Source organism: Oryx dammah, unplaced genomic scaffold, assembly GCF_014754425.2.
Source record: "Oryx dammah isolate SB20612 unplaced genomic scaffold, SCBI_Odam_1.1 HiC_scaffold_2, whole genome shotgun sequence".
In the NCBI taxonomy this organism is placed as follows: domain Eukaryota; kingdom Metazoa; phylum Chordata; class Mammalia; order Artiodactyla; family Bovidae; genus Oryx; species Oryx dammah.
The window spans coordinates 74,811,840-74,833,714 of NW_024070186.1; the positions used below are offsets into that span (position 1 = coordinate 74,811,840).

A 21,875-nucleotide genomic window follows, 5' to 3' on the forward strand; every position below is an offset into this window, starting at 1 on the left:
TTATGGACTCATAAAAGTCTATTTATAGACACTCTAGTGTCAAAACCCCAATCTAGAGGAGAATGTAAGAGGAAAATAAGTTTTAAGAACTCAAAAAAAAAAAAGAAAAAAGCGCTCAAAATTGAAATCTATGCAAGGTCTAAAGAAGAAAAAGTTATGTGTTTATTAATTTGAAACTAAGTTACTTTGCAGAGTTACTATTTTCAGGAATTTTTTCTATTTATCTCTTTAATTATATAAACTCCAACAATATATATCTCAAAAATTATTCTAAATTGAACTACAATTCAAAGCACATTCTAAAAGTTTTTAAAATTTGTTTTTGGTTTACTTTTTACAATGAAAACTTGTACTATATTCATTCAAGATTTCTCTGTTAGAACTTTTGGTAATTTTGTTTGGGTTCACTGGCAAAAATATTGTAAAAACCAATTCATTCACATCACCCTGAAGGACAATAAACTAAGCCTATTTGTTTCCTTATATGACAAGGGATTGCTGGATTAATGCCCCTCCAGATTCTCAATCTGCCAAGTGCTGTACAAGATGTTCACAGGTGCACAGAGTATCTGTTGAATGAAGGGTCCACAGGACTTCCTAAGTAAGTAAACAAGTTGATTACTTGTTTATTAACTTGATTAAGATATAATTCACATACCATACAGTTCATACATTTAGGGTATACAACTCAATGATTTTAAGTAGATTTACAGAGTTATGCAACCATCAAAACAATAATTTCAGAACATTTTCATTAACCCAGAAAGAAACTCTATACCCATCAGCAGCCACACCGTGTTCCCTACCCCAATCATTCAGCCTTTGGCAAACTGTAATCTGCTTTCTATCTCAATAGATTTGCCTGTGTTTTCACTTAGCATAATATTTTCAAGATTCATCATGTTGTAGTATGTATTAGCACTTCTCTTCTTTTTATGACTAAATAATATCCTACTGTATGGCCAGTTTACATTTTATTTAGGCATTCATCAGTTGATGGACACTTGGATTGTTTCCAATTTGGGGCTGTTATGAATAGTTCTGCTCTAAACATTTGTGTACAAGTTATTGTGTTGACTAGCCCCTCAACTTTTAACCAAACAAGGCAAAAAAGTAAAAAGAGAAGAATTCTTATAACAAAATAACACAAAATTTGTTTTTCAATAATTTTAGACTTGTCAGGATTCAACCATTCCATACTCAACATCACAAAGGCTTCCCATGACCAGGAAACTGGTATTATTACTTTATCACAGAATTAGAGGAGGTTAGATCCCTGGGATTCCCACCTTACACTAAGATAACAAGTTAACAAGTGTGATTTGTTGTTGTTGTTCATCACTCAGTTATGTCCTATTCTGCAGCCTCAAGGACTGCAGCACTCCAAGCTTCCCTGTCCTTCACAATCTCCCAGAGTTCACTTTCCATTACTGCTGCTTGAATAGAAGGGTAAATAAAGACATCTAGTGGTCTTGAGGAAATTGTCCTCAGACATTACTGAGCCTCTTACAAGCAGCAAGGACAACTCACATGGGCCTTGGACAGAAATGATAATATTGAGTGTGACTTTTTAAGCTCCTTTGACTCCCCATTCTGGTCTGAAATATGTGGTTTCCTCACTAACTCCCAACTGTGTTTTGCTTAAGTTTCAACACCCTTCTGCCATTGAAACTTTGCCCCTGGCCTCCCCCTGGGCAGCTTTCCAAGCTCATGCATAGAGACCCCTACTGCGGACCCTCCCCTGCCAGCTGTCTCCACTCTACCTCTGAGACTCTGAACTGAAGCCTTTATCACAGGCTTCCTTGCTGGATAAATGCCCCTGCAGGTTTTAGGTCTGTTGAGTGTTGTGCAAGATGCTTAGGGGTGAACAATGAGGATCTATTGAGGAAGGGTCCATAATATTTCCTATCACTGCCACGTGTGTGAGGATGAGAGACTCAACGTGAATTTATGCATTTACCAATTAATAATTGATGACATGTTTCTCAAATGATCAAGGAACTGGGAACCTCAACTTATTCCTGAGCCTCTCTCCTTAGTTATTACAATGTTAACACAAGTTTATTCAGTGCAATTGAAATCATTTATCTGATACAGACAGATCCCTGGCATAAGAAGCACATTTCTGAAGATCTGACCCATTAGAATCATCAGACAGAAGATCTAAAGAGGGGTTTTAGCCAACTGATTATTCCTTTCATTTTGTATTTCAGAGCAATCTTACTTTGGATCTCTTTGGACTAGTTTCTATGAAATTCAGTGAGCATTGCCTGATGCCAGCAGGTAAGGCAAAACTTGAAAGGCTGAATCACAGTTTACTTCTGGGGGGTCCAGCCAAGCTTTGCCACTCTTCCAGAGGAAGGTTTCCCTGGGAAGCCAGTTTTTTAAGATAGTCACAAGGCTCCAGTTGGGGAATATCAGGATTCTGCCTGTGGTATTTCTGCAACTTCTCTAGCACCATGGGCAACCCAACTGTGGAAGCATAGAACATAGGCCCACCCTTGTGCCTTGGCCATCCATACCCGTGTAAATAGATAACATCAATGTGCTCTGGGGTAGCTGCCATCCCTTCTTCCAAGATGCGAAATGCCTCATTGATGAGTGAATATAGGCAGCGCTCAAGGATCTCATCCCGGCTAATGATACGTGGTTCGATGTGATACGTTTCCCTGTACTGTGCCAGAAATTGGGAAAGCCAGGGATCAGGTTTGTGAATCCTTCCCAGAGGCTTATCATAAAGGTACCAACCCTTACCTGTCTTCTGACCAAACCGTCCTGACTCACACAGCATATCAGGAATTGGGCAATATCTCCGGCCGCCTCGCTTCCGGGCAGAACTTCCTGGAGGCAATGTAGGTCCAGTAAGACCTTGCCCTTTGCGGGATTTCCAACCTATATCCAACCCAGCAAGATCAGACACTCTAAAAGGTCCCATTTTAAAACCAAACTCTTCCAGCACCTCATCTATCTCCTCTGGTTTACTGCCTTCTTCTAATAAGAAGTATGTCTGATCATAATAAGACCTCAGCATTCGATTCCCAACAAATCCAAAACAATTGCCTACAACTACTCCAATCTTCTTAATCTTTTTTGATAAATTCATAACCGTGGCAATGGTGGTGGGGGAAGAGAATCGGCTGGGAATAACCTCTAACAACTTCATGACATGAGCTGGTGAGAAGAAGTGGGTGCCAATGACCAAGTGAGGACGGTCACTGGAAGAAGCAATCTCATCAATGTCCAGGGCTGAAGTGTTGGTGCATAAAAATGCTTCTGGCTTGCATATAGCTGATAGTTCAGCAAAGACACGCTTCTTCAGGTTCATTTCCTCATATACTGCTTCAATGACTAAATCTACACCACTGAGCTCTTTCATAGATGTAGTTAACCTGGGTTTTGGTCCTGACCAGGAGTGGCCACTCTGCTGCATTTTGGATGCTTCCTTTTCCAAGATGGAGGTTATCATCTTGCTTGCAGTCTCTAGCTGCTTCTTGTCTGATTCTACGGCAATCACAGGGATCTGGGCCTTTGCAAAAGAAATGACAATGCCTCGGCCCATTGTTCCTAAGCCTGCAGATAAGAGTGAAAGAGAAGAATGAGTCAATGGTATAGGAAAATGGGAAATTATTCAGTGAATGGAAGGTTTCTGTGGAAACGTGGCATTCAAAGACAGCAACTCAAGGACTACAGGTGGATTGAATACTAGTTAATGTTAGGAACTGTATTAGGTACTCCAGGGGGTATAACAATAAAAAGGATACACACACACACACACACTATTCAAAATAGTAAACAAGTTCAGCAAGACTGTAGGGTGCAAGATCAATATATAAAAATCAATTGTATTTCTATAATAAACAATATGAAATTAAGAAAACAATTCCACTTTTAATAGCATTAAAAAGAACAAAACACTTCGGAATAAATTTGAGGAAGAACTTTAAGACTTGCGCATGAGAAACCAAAGAACATTACTGAAAGAAATGAAAGGAAACCTAAATAAATTGAAAGATACCCCATGTTCGTGGATCAGGAGACAATATTGTTAAGATGGCAATACTACCCAAGTTATTGCAGATTCAGTGCAATAACTATCAAAAGTCCAACTGGTATTGTGCAGAAATTAACAAGCTGATTCTAAAAGTCATATAGAAGTACAAGAAATGAAGAATAGCCAAAACAGTATAGAAAAAAAAAAAGAACAAAGTTTTAAGATTCATTCTTCCCAATTTCAAAACTTTTGACAAATCTACAGTATTCAATACAGTGTGATAGTGGCATAAAGGACAGACATATAGATCAATGAGATAGAACTGAGAGTCTGGAAATAAATTCATACACGTATGGAAAATCAATTTTTAACAAAGATGCAAATATAATCCAATGAGGAAAGAATAGACTTTTTCAACAAGCAGTGCTGGGACAACTGGATATTCACACGTAAAAGAATGATGTTGAACTTCTACTTTACACCATACATAAAAATTAACTTAAAATGATCAAACACCAAAGTAAGAGCTAAAACTATAAAACTCTTATGAGGAAATCTTCATGAGCTCGGAGTAAGCAATGATTTCTTAGAAATGACATCAATAACACAAGCAATAAAATTTAAAAAAAGGATAAATTGGACATCATTAAAATTAAAAACTTCTGTGTTTCAAAGGACACAAAAAAGAAAGTGAAAAAAACCCACAGGATGGGAAAGAATATTTTCAAATCATATACCTGAATTTAAAATTAGGCAAAGGGTCTAATAAACATTTCTCCAAGGAAGATATACAAATGGCCAATAAGCATATAAAGAGATGCCTGACATCACCAGTCATTTTGGAAATATAGATCAAAATCCCAGTGACCTACCACTTCATACCCACAAGGATAGCCATAATTAAAAAGACAGATAATAACAAGTTCTGGTGAGAATATGGAGAAATTGATTCATTGATTCACTGATGGCAAATTGTAAAATGGTGCTGTTGCTGTAGAAAACAAGTTGGAGGTTCCTCAAAATGTTTAACATGGAGTTACCATATGAGTAGGTAAGTAGGTGATTATATACATAATTCAAGAGAAATGGAGACATACGTCCACACAAAACTTATAGACAAATGTTCATAGTAGCATTATTCAAAATAGTCAGAAGAAAGAAATAAGCCAGGGACCTCCCTGGTGGTCCAGTGGCTGAGACTCCATGCTCCCAGTGCAGGGGCCTGGGTTTGAACCCTTCTCAGATCCCATATGCTGCAATTAAGAGTTCACATCCTCACATACCTCAGCAAAGTTAGAAGATCCTATGTGCTGCAACTAAGACCAGGCGCAGCCAAATAAGTAAAATTAAATTAAAAAGAAGAAGCAAGCCAAATGTCCATCAACATGAATAAACAAAAGGTAGCATCGCTTTCTGGGGCTACTCAGGTGGTTTCAGTGGTAAAGAATCCACCTGCAAAGGCAGGAGACACAGGTTGGACCCCTAGGTCAGGAAGATGCCCCAGGGAAGGGCATGACAACCCACTGCAGTATTCTTGCCTGGAGAATCCCATGGACAGAGGAGCCTGGCAGGCTGCAGTCCATAGGGTCCAAAAAAATCGGATACGACTGAGCATGCATGGACAATATAGCTCTCCTTTGGAAAAATCACTCAGCTGTAAAAGTAAATGATACATCCTATAGTGTGGATGGGCCTTAAAAAACATTATGCTAAGTTAAAGTTGGACATAAAAAGTTACATGTTATATAATTCCATTTGTATGAAATGTTCAGAATAAGGAAATCAATAGAGACAGAAAATTGATTAGTAGTTGCCAGGAGCTGGGAGGAAGGGCAATGAGGAATGACTGCTAATGGGTACAGGGTTTCTTTTTAGGGTGATGAAAAGGTTCTAAAATTGTTTGTGGTATACTTCCTGGCAACCCAGTGGTTAAGACTGCACACTTCCGATGCAGGGGGCATGGGTTCATTCCCTGGTCGGGGAAATAAGATCCCACAGGCCATGGGGCACAGCCAAAAAACTAAAAAAAAAATTTTTTTTAAGTCTAAAAAAGTAAAATAAAATTGTGGCAATGGTTGGACAACTTTACAAATATCTAAAAACAACTTAAGTGTGCTCCTTTTTTGGTGACGTTGTTACTATGTATTTTAAAAATGTTTTATGATAAGATACATATAGCATAAAACTTAACATCATAACCATTTTTATGTGTACAGTTCAGTGGCATTAAGCACATTCACAAAGCTGTGTAACCAGCACCATCTTGCACCATCAATCTCTAGAACTCTTCTCATCCTGTAGAACTGAAACTGCTCATTAAACCAGAACTCCCCATTTCTCTCCCTGGCAATCATCATTCTACACTCTATAATTGTGAGTACTCTAGATACCTCATATAAGTGGAATCAAATAGTATTTGTCCTTTGTGACTAGCTCATTTCACTTTGCAGAAGAGGCTCAGGTTTATTCATGTAGTATGGGTTAGAATTCCCCACCTTTTAAGGTTGAATATTATCCCTTTGTATCCTTTGTATATGTAAATATACATATATATATATGTAGCACATTTTGTTTATCCATTCATCTGTCAGTGGACATTTGGGTTGCCATTATGCCACTATTGAGAATAATTCTGCTATGTACATGAGTGGACAAATATCTGTTTGAGTTCTTGCCTTCAATCCTTTTGGATATGCCCAGAAGTGGAATTGTTGGATTGTATGATAATTCTATTTTTAATTTTTGAAGGAACTGTTTTTCATAGCAGCTGCACCATTTTATGTTGAATTGTACTCTTTAAATGGGTCAATTTTATCACATATGAGTTTCATCTCAAGAAAACTGTAATTAAAAATCTGTGTAGTACCAACCCTCCAGGCTTCCCTGATGGCTCAGATGTTAAAGAATCTGCCTGCCATGCAGGAGACCAGGGTTCAATCCCTGGGTTGGGAAGATCCCTTGGAGAAGGATATGGTCACCCATTCCAGTATTCTTGCCTAGAGAATTCCATGGACAGAGGAGCCTGGTGGCCTGCAGTCCATGGGGCCACAAAGAGATGGACACAACTGAGTGACTAACACTAACACAACCCTCAAGGATCTTATAATCTAGCGATGGGAAGAAGAAAAGTTCACAAGTATTCATCATGTAAAGTAAGGTACGTGATGAGAGAAGTTCTTTGGTGCTTTAAAGGAAAGATATTATTTTTGGTTAGATGAGTCAAGAAAAGCTTCAAGATAAAGAAGAAATATTTAAAGAAAGGTCATACGGAAACAGTATGAAATGATGAACCACCTGGCTGGGGAAGGGAAAAGGAAAGTGAGAAATATTTTAAAGAAAGGCAAGAAGAATGGAAAATATAGAAAAATTATTTGATGGCAAATATGTTGCCGTTTCTTCCCCATACCATTTCATTTTCTTCTTGGGCACATAGGAGGCTGTACTTTCTAGGCCTCTTATATCCCAGTAGGGCCTGTAACTAATTCTGGTCGAGGAAATGGGGGAAGGGTGGTGTGGGATCTCAACTGGCCCCTAAAATCTCCTACAAGATCCTTCATTACCACCTGGGTACAGAGGATGCAGAGATCAACTCTGAGGACTTGGAGGAGACCCTAGAGCAGGTGTTGGCCTGCAGGTCACATCCAGCCCACTGCCTGCTTCTGTACTGCCTATGAACTAAGAATGGTTCTATGTTTTAAATAGTTGAAAATTAAAGAGTAAGAATATTTTGTGACACCTGAAAGTGATATCAAGTTGAAATTTCAGTGTCCATAAATAAAGTGTTACTGGAATCAGTCACACTGATTTGTTTTTATATGGTCTGTGGCTATACTCATCCTCAACAGCAGAGTTGAGTAGTCGCGGTAGAGAACATAAGGCCCCCAAAGCCAAAAACATTTACTGTCTAGCACTTTACAGAAAAAGTTTGCTGACCCTTGTCCAGGAGAATGGTAGAGCCACTAGTTGGAAAGAACCTGACTTTAGAATTATCTTGAGAGTAAGGAGGAAATACATCTTTATTGTGTTAAGCTGTTGAGACTGTTATCTGTTACAGCAGCAGCTTATCTGTTACCTGACCAACCTGCTGTGGATGAAACAGTTCAGTGAAAGCTATGTACATATTACTCTTCTGCACTTCACATTGACTAGCTTTAGGTCTTTTTTAAAAAACTGAAGTATAGTTGATTTACAATATTATATTAGTGTTAGGTATATAACATAGTGATTCATATTTTTATAGATTATATTCCATTTAAAGTTATTATAAAATATTGGTCATATTCTCTATGCTGTATAGTATATCCTTGTAACTTATTTATTACATATATAATAATTTATACCTCTTAATCCCTTGTGAGGATTGGTTTTGAATATATTATGTTATCAATCATTAGAAATTATTGATTTAGTTCCTCTGGAATATATTTAATTTTTAAATCATATTAAATTATTTAATACATATATTGAATTATTTAAAACAGTTTTGCAAATTTACTAAACATCTGTGTTTCACTCAGTAACAAGAAGGCTGGATAGCTCTCACTGCTGTAGCAGTTTGTATCCTAAACTTAAGCCTGCATAAACCAGAGGTAGAGTTGAGGGTTCAAAACCCTGGCCCTCTGGCTTTCAGTCCCAAGCTTCATATAAAACTCCTACCAATCCTAGTGGGCTGCCGTCTATGGGATCGCACAAAGTCGGACATGACTGCAACGACTTAGCAGCAGCAGCAGCAGAGAGTACAATCTCACAGGAACAATAAGGACTCATGAGAAGTTTACATGAAAGTGCTTTATAAAGTACAACGTGATGCAGATGATGGAACTGAACACAGCAGAAAAGGAAAGCCATCTGTGAGGGCGGAGCACAGCTCCTCGCACTCCCCTCGCAGAGCAGGGCTGCTGAAGGACCTTTGCGGCCCCAAACAACTCATAGTCCTAACCACAGAGTGGGCCAGACTAATGCTTTCTACAAGTGTCTTAGCTATAATTTTACTCACTTCCTTGTAAGCGTGAAAGCTTCCATGTTAAATTACCTTATACTATTAATAGTAAAGCTTAAAAAAAAAAAACTTAAAGCTTATTGAGTGTTCATAAAGAACAGATTAGAAATGTGTTAAAGCATTTTACATGTATTAACTCTTAATCCTCACCACAACCCTATGCATTAAGTCCTATCATTTAACCCACTTTACAAATGAGCAACCTGATGATGTAAGTAACTTCCCTGAGGTCTGATACCTAGCAAGTAGGTGTGCTGGGGTCTCAACCCAGGTCATGTGAAGAGCCTGCATCCTTAACATATAGAATATATGGCATGGACGGAGGGGCCTGGTGGGCTGCAGTCCATGGGGTTGCAAAGAGTCGGACACACTGAGTGACTTCACTTTCACGCATTGGAGAAGGAAATGGCAACCCACTCCAGTACTCTTGCCTGGAAAATCCCATGGATGGAGGAGCCTGGTGGGCTGCAGTCCATGGGGTCGAGAAGAGTCGGACACGACTGAGCGACTTCACTTTCACTTTTCACTTTCATGCATTGGAGAAGGAAATGGCAACCCACTCCAGTGTTCTTGCCTGGAGAATCCCAGGGACGGCGGAGCCTGGTGGGCTGCCGTCTACGGGGTCGCACAGAGTTGGACACAACTGAAGTGACTTAGCAGCAGCTTAGCAGCAAGTAGAAATAGAAGGATGGGAAGGATTTTTAAGAGCAGGCGGCTGAGTTATAGTCCTACCGACGCCTTTAGCATGTGACTTGGAGTCGCTATACTCACAGTCCTAGTTTCCAAATTCTTCAAGTTGGGAATGTGACTGCTTGAAGCTCTGATCTCATGAGTTTTGGTGAAGATCAAATCAGACAAAGCATGTAACAGCTCTCTGTAGAAGTTGCTACTTCTACAAAGTAGAAGGCTATAAGGTACTAGCCTTATCACTCCTATAAGAGAACCTGGAAACAGAACTTGGACATTTTTTAATATATATTTTTATTTACTTATTTGTGGCTATGCTGGGTTTTCATTGCTTTGTGTGGGCTTTTCTCCAGATGCAGTGAGAGAGGGCTGTTCTCTAGCTGTGGTGCACGGGCTTCTCATGGTGGTGGCTTCTCTTGCTTCTCTTCTCAAGGCTCTAGAGCATTGCTCAATAGTTGCAGTTCCTAGAATCTAGAGCACAGGCTCAGTAGCTGCTCTGTGGCACATGGGATCGTCCCAGACCAGGGAGTAAACCTACATTCCCTGCATTGGCAAGTGGATTCTTTACCACCGAACCATCAGGGAAGCCTGAACTTGGGCCCTTGAAATGCAGCTTTTAACCTAAAGCAGAATTATCCTTGCTGCTCTTCTGATTAATAAACAATGTCTTGTTGCGGGGTGGGGAAAGAAGTATCAGCTATAATTTTAGATCTTCAGTTCTATAAACTGACATTTTTTCATTTAATCACTAAAAATATACATGAAACCAGTAACTGTTTCCTTCAAAAAGTTCTTCACTAACTTCTCACAACCTTGTGGTCTCAAAGTTCTCAAGAAAGTAGGGCTGAAAGACCAAGCTTTTCACTGTTGGTAATTATGTTTTCATAGGTCAATACTATATGTATATTGAATTTAGTTTCTTAAATTTTCCTCACTAAACACACACAGACAGGGACCAGAAGTCCTGTTCCTGGACCAAGTCACTGCCTTTAACTACCCTGGAATTGAATCTCGCCAAGAATCCCTTCTACTCAAAGAAGTAAATAAAGGATAAGGGATCCTTTGACTACTGGCTCTTCAGTGTCTAGTCAACAGCAGTCTTCTCCCCTTCTGACAGCCCTGAGAGCCCAGGCGAGGTGAAAGAAAGTGGACTTGCAGTGGTGCCGACCCACTCTGAGAGCACGGGCTCACTGAAGCGCAAACCTGGGCTCATCAGGGCTGGGGTTTTCCAGGGGGCCCAATGAAAGGACGACGAGTCATGGCTTTTGAGGATGTTGGCAAGAGAGTAGCTGAAGTGATGATTGGAAATGAAAACTGAATAGAGAAGGAAGTAAGGATTAAAAGAGCTTATCAAGTAATGGATGCAGTTGGAATAACTGAGAAAGGGATGTGGAGAAACACAAGGTTTAGTGAAAAAGTACAAGTTCACATTTCAGTGGTGGAGAAATGTTCAGGGAGAAGCCCGAAGTGTGGGTCACAGAAGTGAAGTGAGGCAAATGTCACTGGATCTGAGGAGGCGGAGGAACCCAGAAGCAAGAGGGCTGGATGGATTCTCCACACAGGGGATGAGGACAACCAGGACAGCAGCAGGATTGGGGCCAAAGCGGATAACCATGAGCCAGGTACTGAAATGAGGGCCAAGGCAGGGGAGCACGGACAGTGATGAGGAGGGGTAGCAGGCAGGGAGATGGCAGCAAAACAGAGGAAGAGTATCCAGAAAGGGGTCACGGTCTGAGAGGGGAAGTGGGAAGTGGCAGTGCAGTCCAGGGAGTGTGGGAAGAAGCAACAGCCTTCTTGAGAGGGCTTCAGGAGAAGCAAGTGCCCGGGATAAGTCAGGTTTCAGGCAGGAGACAGAGGGAGAGCCACTGGTGAACCAGGTGAGGCTGTGGGCGCATTCCAGAGGACATGGGGCACAGAGGGAGGCTGCGTCAGCAAGACCAAGGCGGGCAGAGCAGGAAGCGGATAAACATGACGAAGGGGGAAATGACCAGCTCTCACTTTATTTTTATCCACATTGTCTTCTACGTAGTTTAAAAGCTTTTGCAAATATTTTTCAGAACAATGTGGTGTACACTTAAAAAAAAAAATTGAACTTATAAACATTCCATGCCAGACACAAACCTGAAGTCTTTTTAAAAAGCTCACGATAAGGAAACGGAAATTCTCAAATGATAGTTGACAAACACGATACTGATAAACTTAAAGGGTTTTTACTATTATTTTGCATTAATTTTTCTTGCCTTGAAGGAAAACAGGTAAGTACATAACTAGAAACAAATATTGGTGTTGCTGAAGGAACATAAAAAGGTACATTCAGTTCTTTGCCATACTATTTATCCAGCTCCTTAAAAAATCACAAGTGAACAGAGTCAGTGCTACAAGGAGCACAGTATGTTTGTATTGAAGACATACTACTTTATATCCAAATTTCACTGAGACAGGTACAGACTAAGAAAATGTAGAGAAGGCCTTTCATTCCACACTGCACTGGTGCTAGAGAGCTTGGTGAAGATCAAGAAAGTTGGTGCTTTTAGTAAACTTTGGACCTCCTCTCCCAGAAGACTGAATACAGGCTAATACATACCATACTCCACCTACTATTTCAGGGGATTTGGAATCCACCCAACACCATTCTTGGGCCCAGACTAAGGCTAAGTGAAGTTTAGGATAGTGGCCCAAAGAAGCCATTCGGAGAGCTAGCTTCTGAGGAAAGAAGACATTTTGTTTGAGAAATTTCCAAGAGGAAAAAGTAAGGAAGCCCATGTTTCAGGTTCAGATGAATTTGGGGATAGTGGCTTTGAATCAGGAGAAGTGAATGGATGCAAGGACCAGAAAGACACAGCCTTCATTCCCAGTCCCTAGCTATAGGGGTGACAGGCCACACCTTGAAATGTGGTACACATCATAATCTTGCTGGGAAACCCAGGGATGAGAGACATGTAAGAGGCAGAAATGAGTTTAAAAATGCCCAGAGTCTGGAATCACACAGATGTAGCATTAGAGGACTTGGGTTTAATTAGTTCACTGTTGAGAAGGCCTAGTGTTTCTAAGCCTCACATGCAAAGATAGTTCATGGGCTGGGGTGAAAATTAAGTTAACTAAAAAAGTGGTATGTTCAGCAAAGAGCCTGGCACGCAGTGGCCCAAAGCAAATGGTAGCACTCGACAAATGCAGATTTGGGGAGTGACATCGCTCATGTCCTTACCGAGAACGCCAACAGAGGAGATGGGCCGTCCCGACGTTGTTTTCCAGGAAGCCCCGGAGGGAGTGGACCACTTATTTGCCATCCTCTCAGCAAAGAAAGCATATTGCAGGGCCCTGGCCTGTCCTGAGGTATTAAGGTACAGGCCCAGCTCCTTTTCCTTCTTGCTGCCCACGTCATATGGATACTGAACAGCAGCCTGGACTGCTCGGACACAGGCCTCCGGAGACAGCCACCCAGGGTACCGCTTCCGCACCTGCATAAAGACTTCACTGAAAATGGCGTCCATGTTGGGCAAGCTCGGGACTGGCATGTTGCAGATTCTACGGGATTCTGGAGATTGATCTAAAAGAAATAAGAAAGAAAATTTGGAACTGTTAACTTATATCAAAGGCTTGTGCGTATATAATAATAAATACTATTTAAGATAGTTTTCCATTAAGTCATTAATTAATGTGTTTCTTTTTAAAAATCTTTTTAATTGGAGGAAAATTGCTTTACAATGTTGTGTTTGTTTCTACCATACAATATCGAGAACCAGTCATAATTATACATACATATATATAAATATATATATCTATCCCTCTTAGGCCTCCCTCCCCTCCCCTCTAAACTTCCCTCCTGGCCCCTATTCCCCTCAGCCATCACGGAGTGCCAGGCTGGGCTCCCTATGTCATACAGCAGCTTCCTGCTAGCTATTTCACACATGATAGTGTATATACGCCAACGCTACTTTCTCAATTCATCCCATTCACTCCTTTCCCTGTTGTGTCCACAAGTCCATTCTCTATGTCTATGTCTCTATGCCCTCCTTGAAAATAGGTTCATCAGTGCCATTTTTCTAGATTCCAGATATATGCATTAACACATGGTATTTGTTTTTCTCTCTGTCTTACTTCACTCCTTATAATAGGCTCTAGGTTCATCCACCTCACTACAACTGACTCAGTTGTCAAGCTATTTAATGTAACACTAATAACAAAATCTCTGACATCTTTGCAACTTAGCCCCATAAGACAGAATTTAATAGATTCAAAGCAATTTCAAGTTACCTAATAGAGGCATAAAAGTTACATCTTCCTTTTACTTCAAGGCCAAGATAATAGATAGATTAGTTATATTAATCTGCCAGTGAGCTTAAGGAAAATAATTCTGAGTTAATAATATTTTAGGTTCAAAATAATTTTAACTCCATCCTTAACAGTAACAAAAACTTTAAAATACCTAGAAAAGGAGACAGTATAATATTGCCACAAAGATAGACATACAAATCAGTGGAAAAAACTGAGTTAAGAAATAAACCCTTACAATCATCACCAATTGATTTCCAACACGGGTGCCAAAACAATGAGAGAAAGGAGAGTTTTTTTTAAACGAATGAAGCTGAGGACAACTGAATAGCCACATGAAATAAGTAAACAGGTCCTTACCTAGCACCACATATAAAAATTAACTCAAATATGGGCCATAAATCTAAATTGAAGAGTTAAAACTATAAGACTTTCTTAAAAAAATAAGAAAAATCTTTATGACATTTGGTTAGGCAAAGTATTCTTAGCACAATCCACAAAAGAAAAAAATTCATTAAGTTGGACTTCATCAAAATTAAAGACTTTTGTACTTCAAAGAACATCATTAAGCAAATGAAATGATAAACCATAGACTAGGAGAAAATACTTGCATGGTAGGTGAAATAACATGCTCCCCAAACATCTACTTCCTAATCCCCAGAACCTAAGAATGTATTATCTTACATGGCAAAGAGACTCTACAGATATAATTAAGGTTAAAGACTTTGAGATGTGATGTTTACCCTGTATTATCCAGGTAGGCCCAATCTAATTTTATGAACCCTTAAAAGAGGAGAGCCTCTCTCAGCTGTAGTGAGAGAGGAAGAGTCAGAGAGATGCCACACAGAAAGTTCTTTTGATGACAATGTGGCTTTAAAGATGGAGGAAGGGGACCAAGAGCCACTCCTCTAGGTTAGGAATGGCCATCAGTTTACAACCAGCAAAAACATGGAGACCTTGGTCCCACAACACAAGTACTGAATTCTGCCCACAACCAAGTGAGCAATAAACAGATTCTCCCCAAGAACTTTCAGAAAGAAGTGCAACTGTTGACAGTTGGGTACAGTCCAGTGAGACCCTTACCAGACTTCAGACCTGTAGATAGATAAGATTTGTATTGTTTAAACTGCTGAGCTTGCTGAGCTTGTTATATCAAGCAACAGACAATGAATACAACTTGCATATCAAATATCTAATGAAGTATCTATATCCAGAGTATATAAAGATCTATAAGGCAAAGAACTCAGTTTTAAAAATGGGTGAAAACTTGAGTGGCTGTTTCACCAAAGAGCATATGTGTGTGTATATTAGTCACTCAGTCATGTCCAACCCTTTGTAGCCCATGGACTGTTGTCCACCAGGCTCCTCTGCCAATGGGATTTTCCAGGCAAGAATACTGGAGTGGGGTTGCCACTCCCTTCTCCAAGGGATCTTCCCAACCCAGGGATGGAACCTGGGTTCCCTGAACTGCAGGCAGATTCTTAATCATCTGAGCCACAATTGTTCAGTTATCCTGTGAGTTAGCCAATCTTCAGTTTATGGGCTCCCCTGGTGGTTCAGAGAGTAAAAAATCTGCCTGCAATGCAGGAGACCCAGATATGATTCCTGGGTTAGGAAGATCCCTGGCAAAGGGAAAGCCCACCCACTCCAGTACTCTTACCTGGAGAATTCCATGGACAGAGGAGGCTGGCAGTATATAGTCCATGGAGTCGCAAAGAGAAGGACAGGACTGAGTGACCAACACTCTTACTTCTTTTCAAGCTCAGCAGAGAAAGAAGAAGACCTTTCCAGGGCCTACAGCTGATTTAATTTCCTAGTGGCCCATAAGAGAGATGAGAATAGATAGTGGGGAGGGAAGTGGGAGGAGAGGATCAAGTGGATGAGGAAAGAGGTCAGAGCTGTCAGTTCTGTGGCACCTGACAACAGGTGGCTAGTACAGTCTTTGTGGGGACAGGGCTTAGATGGGTATCTTAGAGCTGGATCTGTCCTTGTAACGCTGCCACCAGCCCCACCATCACAGGGGCTGATTCTCAGCATCATAGCGCACATCAGAGTTATTTTAGGACTTTTAAAGATGACCATGCTCCACTGTGAACTCAGTTAAGATTCTTTAAGGGTGGGGCCTGGACATGAGTATTTTTAAAAAATTTAATAGGTGATTTTGGGACTTCCCTGGTGGTCCAATGGCTAAGACTCCATGCTTAGAGGGGGCCCAGGTTTGATCCCTGGTCAAGGAACTAGATCCCACATGCTACAGCTAAAGATCCCACATGCCACGACAAAGACCTGGTACAGTCAAAAAAAAAAAAAAATTCAATAGTTGCTTTTGAGGTATAGCCTTTTGGAGGTCCAAGAGCAAAGCATTTATCAGCCACCATATCAGAAGTCATCTGCAGTTCCTGGCTACTTTGACCTGACAGAGATTGAAGCAAGAAGAGAAAGAAAAAAAAGGAAGAAGAAAAATGCTTAATGGTGTGCAGTAATTTTAGCCAGTTGGCACACTTCTAGTATCCCAGGGATACTCAGAACCTCTGAGACCGCAGACAGGCATTTGGGGATCCCCGACAGCACTTGTCCAGACCAAACTAAGCATATCTATTGGAGAGTGTTGGATCAGGGCACAACCGTTAGGAGGTTTTTCCCTGCTCAATTTCCTATCCTTTTTGTTCTGTGGCTGTAATTGAAGGATGCTATTATTTTACAATTTCATTTTATTCCCACAAAATTATTCAGAATTTCCCCTTTGGGTCTACAGGTATGGTGTTTTCAAAGTGCATTTCTTATATACATGCTAGTTCTAAAGTGTGAGGCAAGTGTGAGCAGGTCAGAACCAGCACTAGCTCCCCAGGAAAATGGGAAAGAGAAGAGCTAATTTATGACTCAAGTATGCTTATAATTGAATTCTTTCCCTGACCCATTCATATTTTTTTCTTAATTCTTTGAAGTTTTCTAAGGCAGAAGTTTTCATTTAGAAAATAAGTGAATCATATGCCTCAAGGAGGAAAAGATGATTATTTTCCCTTTTTCCTTTCTAGTAAAGAAGAGATTTTCTCTCTCTAGGATAAAGAGACACAATGTACAGTGTGCAGTTTACAAAAATGGTTTCCTAAGACATACAGGACTCTCTCTAGCTCGGATAAATAGACTCTCTCTCATAGAAGCTCTGCAAAGAACAGACAGAACAACTGCACTTTTTCTGGGCTTGAGGGGGTCCCCAAAGAACTGCTGCTGCTGCTGCTAAGTTGCTTCAGTCGCGTCTGACTCTGTGTGATTCCATAGATGGCAGCCCACCAGACTCCGCTGTCCCTGGGATTCTCCAGGCAAGAACACTGGAGTGGGTTGCCTTTTCCTTCTCCAACGCATGAAAGTGAAAAGTGAAAATGAAGTTTCTTAGTCGTGTCCGACTCCTAGCGACCCCATGGACTGCAGCCTACCAGGCTCCTCCGTCCATGGGATTTGCCAGGCAAGAGGACTGGAGTGGGGCGCCATCACCTTTTCTGCCCCAAAGAACTGGGGTACATAAAAAATAAGCCCGATTTAGATATGTGCTTAGGCTTCCTAGGTAAGGCAGTGTCACTGTGCTTTTGTGAAACATGTTTATGCAAATGTTCACAGAGAGTAAAAATAAATTACAAACAGCAAAAGATAAAATAGAAGAGAAAGACAGATGAAACCACTGAGATTTTTTTAAAGTCACAAAATCCAAATGAACAAACAGATCAAGGTCTTTGAGCAGAATAAGAATCGCTAAAAATGCCTATCACGGCCCAGGGCAGTGATAGTAATAGGACCAGGGTTTGCTGGAGGGACAAAACCAGATCAAGGTCTTTGAGCAGAATAAGAATCACTAAAAATGCCTATCACAGCCCAGGGCAGTGACAGTAATAGGACCAGGGTTTGCTGGAGGGACAAAACCAGAGCACTGGGTTCCTAAGCTGAGGCTCCCACTTGGATGTCCCCTGTGCTCATCTTCAGCTAACAGCACACACTTTCAGCTTCATGCCAGAATCACACTCGTGGGAACAAGGGGTTCTTACTCCATTTGGGGACAAGTAGGCTGCTGGCCAAATGCAAATAAACCGCATTTGACAGGACCCTCCCCTCCGAGTTTAGCCAAAGCAATCTGGTTTGGCCAAGCAACTGAATTGCTCTGCTAAATCCATTGCACTGCAGTCATCAGGGAGGCTTCTTGTAACAAGAGTATTAAGATACATGAAGCTAATTAACTTCCACAGTCAGCTCTCTAGGATGTGTGTTAAATTTATAGAGAAACTTGAAGCTACTGCCCAAATCATATTTTTAGATATATATGTTAACCTGTTACAAACTGGCTCCAAAACTGCAATTTTTTTCAAAACTGATTCCAATTGCAACACTGACCACTGGAAATTTCCTTCCTTCTCAACTTGCCTATTGCCTGTGGAAACTAAATAAGTATTCTCTCTCTCTCTCTTTGTTTTTTAGACTCATACTTTATTACTATAGCTTAAAAAAATTTTTTTTAATTGGAGGATAATTGCTTTATAATATTGTGTTGGTTTCTGCCATACAGCAAATGAATCATATATAAATAAGTGTTCTTAATCCTTTCCTTTTGTTCTTTTTGTAGGTCAACATTTCAGCAGTGCAAATTGAGGGTAATGATGGGGGTGAGAATAGGTTGAATTAATGAAATATTTTTACAAATGGAGAAAGAACTCAAAAATTTTACATGTACTTTTTAAAATTGAGATTTAGTTCACATACAATGAAAGTCACCGTTTCAAAGTTTATAATTCAGGAGTTTTTAGTATAATCACAAGGTATGCAACCACGCATGTATGTTTTTCAACTATGCCTTTCAGACTGCTTTACTAATATTTTTAAGTTAAAGAACATCACGAACCTCAAAAACATCATGCTAAGTGAGAGAAACCAGACACAAAAGATCACATGCTATATGAAATTCTAAAAAACAAGACTATAGTAACAGAAAACAGGCCAGAGGTCATATATGGCCAAGGGAAGGGGAAGGAATCTACTTAAAAGAGGCAGGAGCATACTTTTTAGAGTGACTGAACCATATCTTTACTGTAGCAGGGCCGCACAACTGTACATTACTACAAAAATTCATCGAATTGCTACATTTAAACTGGGTACTTTTACTGTGTGTAAATTACACCTCAAGCTGGAAAAATCAAAACCAAAGCAAAAATCATTTGTGAAATTTTGGGGGAGAAACAAGTTATTTTCATTTTTGTGTATTTTCTTTACATTTTTGTCAGCATTCATAACACACTATGTAGCTCTAAGTATAGAATCGGGAAGATCCCCTGGAGGCGGGCATGGCAACCCACTCCAGTATTCTTGCCTGGAGAATCCCCATGGACAGAGGAGCCTGGTGGGCTACTGTCCATGAGGTCGCCAAGAGTCGGACACGGCTAAGCGACAGCACAGCACATGTGTAATTTTGTATTTAGACACTTTTAGATCACAATTTCACATTTCTACCAAGTTTTGATGATTATAATTTAAGATACACAATTGTCCAAAGCCCATAACCATTCCCCTACTGTTAACAGGTAAATTACCAAATTTTAAAGCAAATGATTCCTCCTCAATATTTGGATGCCACCAAGTGGACAAACTGTGTAATATTACTGAGATTGAGTAGGCCATTTTATACATTAAGAAAAATAATACTTCAATGTTAAAATTTTTATTTAAAATTAATATTAAAATTTTATTAATTGTAAGATATAAATGATTATGATTTTATTCATTTTAAAATAAATGGTTTTATTAATTATAAGGTTATTGTATAAATGTACCAGACCATGATCCCCATCTATCTCTTGAAGTAACTTAACTCTCAAATCTGAATTTCCAGAAGTCAAAGAAAAGAACTTCCTGTTGAAATCATGTCCTTAACAAACGAAAACCACAGGTGAGAAATGATAGACATGGGTCTATCTTAAACCCCAAACCAAAAACCATTTAGGGACCCCCCAAATGCAAACAGCCTTTCCTGTAGGCCAATTGACTTCTAACAAAACAATAAGTGCTCTCAGGAGGCACAACAAAACCAGATGAAACTGTGGTGAAGATTATCTGGAAAGAAGAGAAAGACAGCAGGAAGCTCATTCCCCTGAGGGCAAAGCCTCGCTAACTCTCTTTAGAGTCACCAGTATTTTCTCCTCACAGTCCCTGGCCTCTCCAGTTTAAGCTTTCACTATTGAAATGAAACAGTAAGTGGTTAGAGCCACAAAAAGAAAGATTATTTCAGGGAAGTGTTTGGTCCCTGCCAGGGTGGACAAAAGAATGACTTTTTCAGAGAGGCCTTTGAATGACACTGAGCCATTACCTACCACCAACTGGGGAGATGAACACTCTGCTCTACCTGTAGGCCAACATTCCTTCCAATTATTTTTTCTGACTCTCTTTAACCCTCTCCATCTTGCTGCCAACCTCCATAAATTGAAAAGGAACATTTTTTTAAAGACAGAAAAAAAAATCTAGGAATGTCATAAGTCCATGACGTGAGAAACCAGTGAGAGGGAGAAAACCGGGCTCACTGAGTCAGAACCATGGCTTTACTGTGGCAGATTATACAGCCTGCCTTCTAATTGCTGAAGTGTTTGTTTGCATGGCTTTTCTTATTCTTTTTAAAATGTTTGGCCGTACCACAAGGCATGTGGGATCTTGGTTCCCCGACTCTCTCCAATGAGAAGCTGCATTGCAAACAGAGTCTCAACCACTGGACCACCAAGGGAAGTCCTGCTTGGTTCTTCTTAAATTTTAATTGTACTTATTAATAGAACATATACTCATTCAATAAAAATTCAAAAGGTACAGAAGAATAAAAAGAGACATCTCCTCTGACTGCTTCTGCTGGCTAGCTAGCCCCATTCTCAGAGGCAACCGTCAATCTTTTCTTGTGAATCCTTACAGAAGTATCCTATACATAAACAGTTACAAACACACCTTCTCCCCATATAGACATTCAATCCCCCCTTTTCTGTTATACAAATGTTGAACTACTGTACACATGATTCTTTTATTTTAATTGGAGGCTAATTACTTTACAATATTATAGTGGTTTTTGCCATATTGACATGAATCAGCCATGGGTGCACATGTGTTCCCCATCCTGAACCCCCCTCCCACCCCCCTCCCCATCCTACCCCTCAGGGTCATCGCAGTGCACCAGCCCTGAGCACCCTGACTCATACATCGAACCTGGACTGGTGATCTGCTTCACATATGATAATATACAGGTTTCAATGCTATTCTCTCAAATCATCCCACCCTCGCCTTCTCCCACAGAGTCCAAAAGTCTGTTCTTTACATCTGTGTCTCTTTTGCTGTCTCACATATAGGGTCATCATTACCATCTTTCTAAATTCCATGTATATGCATTAATATACTGTATTGGTGTTTTTCTTTCTGACTTACTTCACTCTGTATAATAGACTCCAGTTTCATCCTCCTCATTAGAACTGATTCAAATGCATTCTTTTCAATGGCTGAGTAATACTCCATTGTGTATATGTACCACAGCTTTCTTATCCATTCATCTGCCGATGGACATCTAGGTTGCTTCCATGTTCTGGCTATTGTAAACAGTGCTACAGTGAACATTCGGGTACACGTGTCTCTTTCAATTCTGGTTTCCTCGGTGTGTATACGCAGCAGTGGGATTGCTGGGTCATATAGCAGTTCTATTTCCAGTTTTTTAAGGAATCTCCACACTGTTCTCCATAGTGGCTATACTAGTTTGCATTCCCACCAACAGTGTAAGAGGGTTCCTTTTCCTCCACACTCTCTCCAACATTAATTGTTTGTAGACTTTTTGATAGCAGCCATTCTGACTGGGTGAGATGGTACCTCATTGTGGTTTTGATTTGCATTTCTCTGATAATGAGTAATGTTGAGTATCTTTTCATG

The 21,875-nt window shown here is 40.2% G+C and overlaps 1 protein-coding gene across 1 annotated transcript in view; it reads right to left on the reverse strand.

The window, feature by feature from the left end:
- Positions 1-293: 293 nt before the first annotated feature.
- The window catches only part of EHHADH (enoyl-CoA hydratase and 3-hydroxyacyl CoA dehydrogenase), a 77,039-nt gene continuing 55,457 nt past the window's right edge, over positions 294-21,875 (reverse strand). The window contains exons 6-7 of the mRNA XM_040252432.1: positions 12,883-13,224; positions 294-3,570 (exon numbers count right to left, since the gene is read on the reverse strand). Coding sequence (XP_040108366.1) covers positions 2,309-3,570; positions 12,883-13,224 — 1,604 coding nt within the window. The 3' untranslated portion in view covers positions 294-2,308. The remainder of the gene's footprint in view (positions 3,571-12,882; positions 13,225-21,875) is intronic.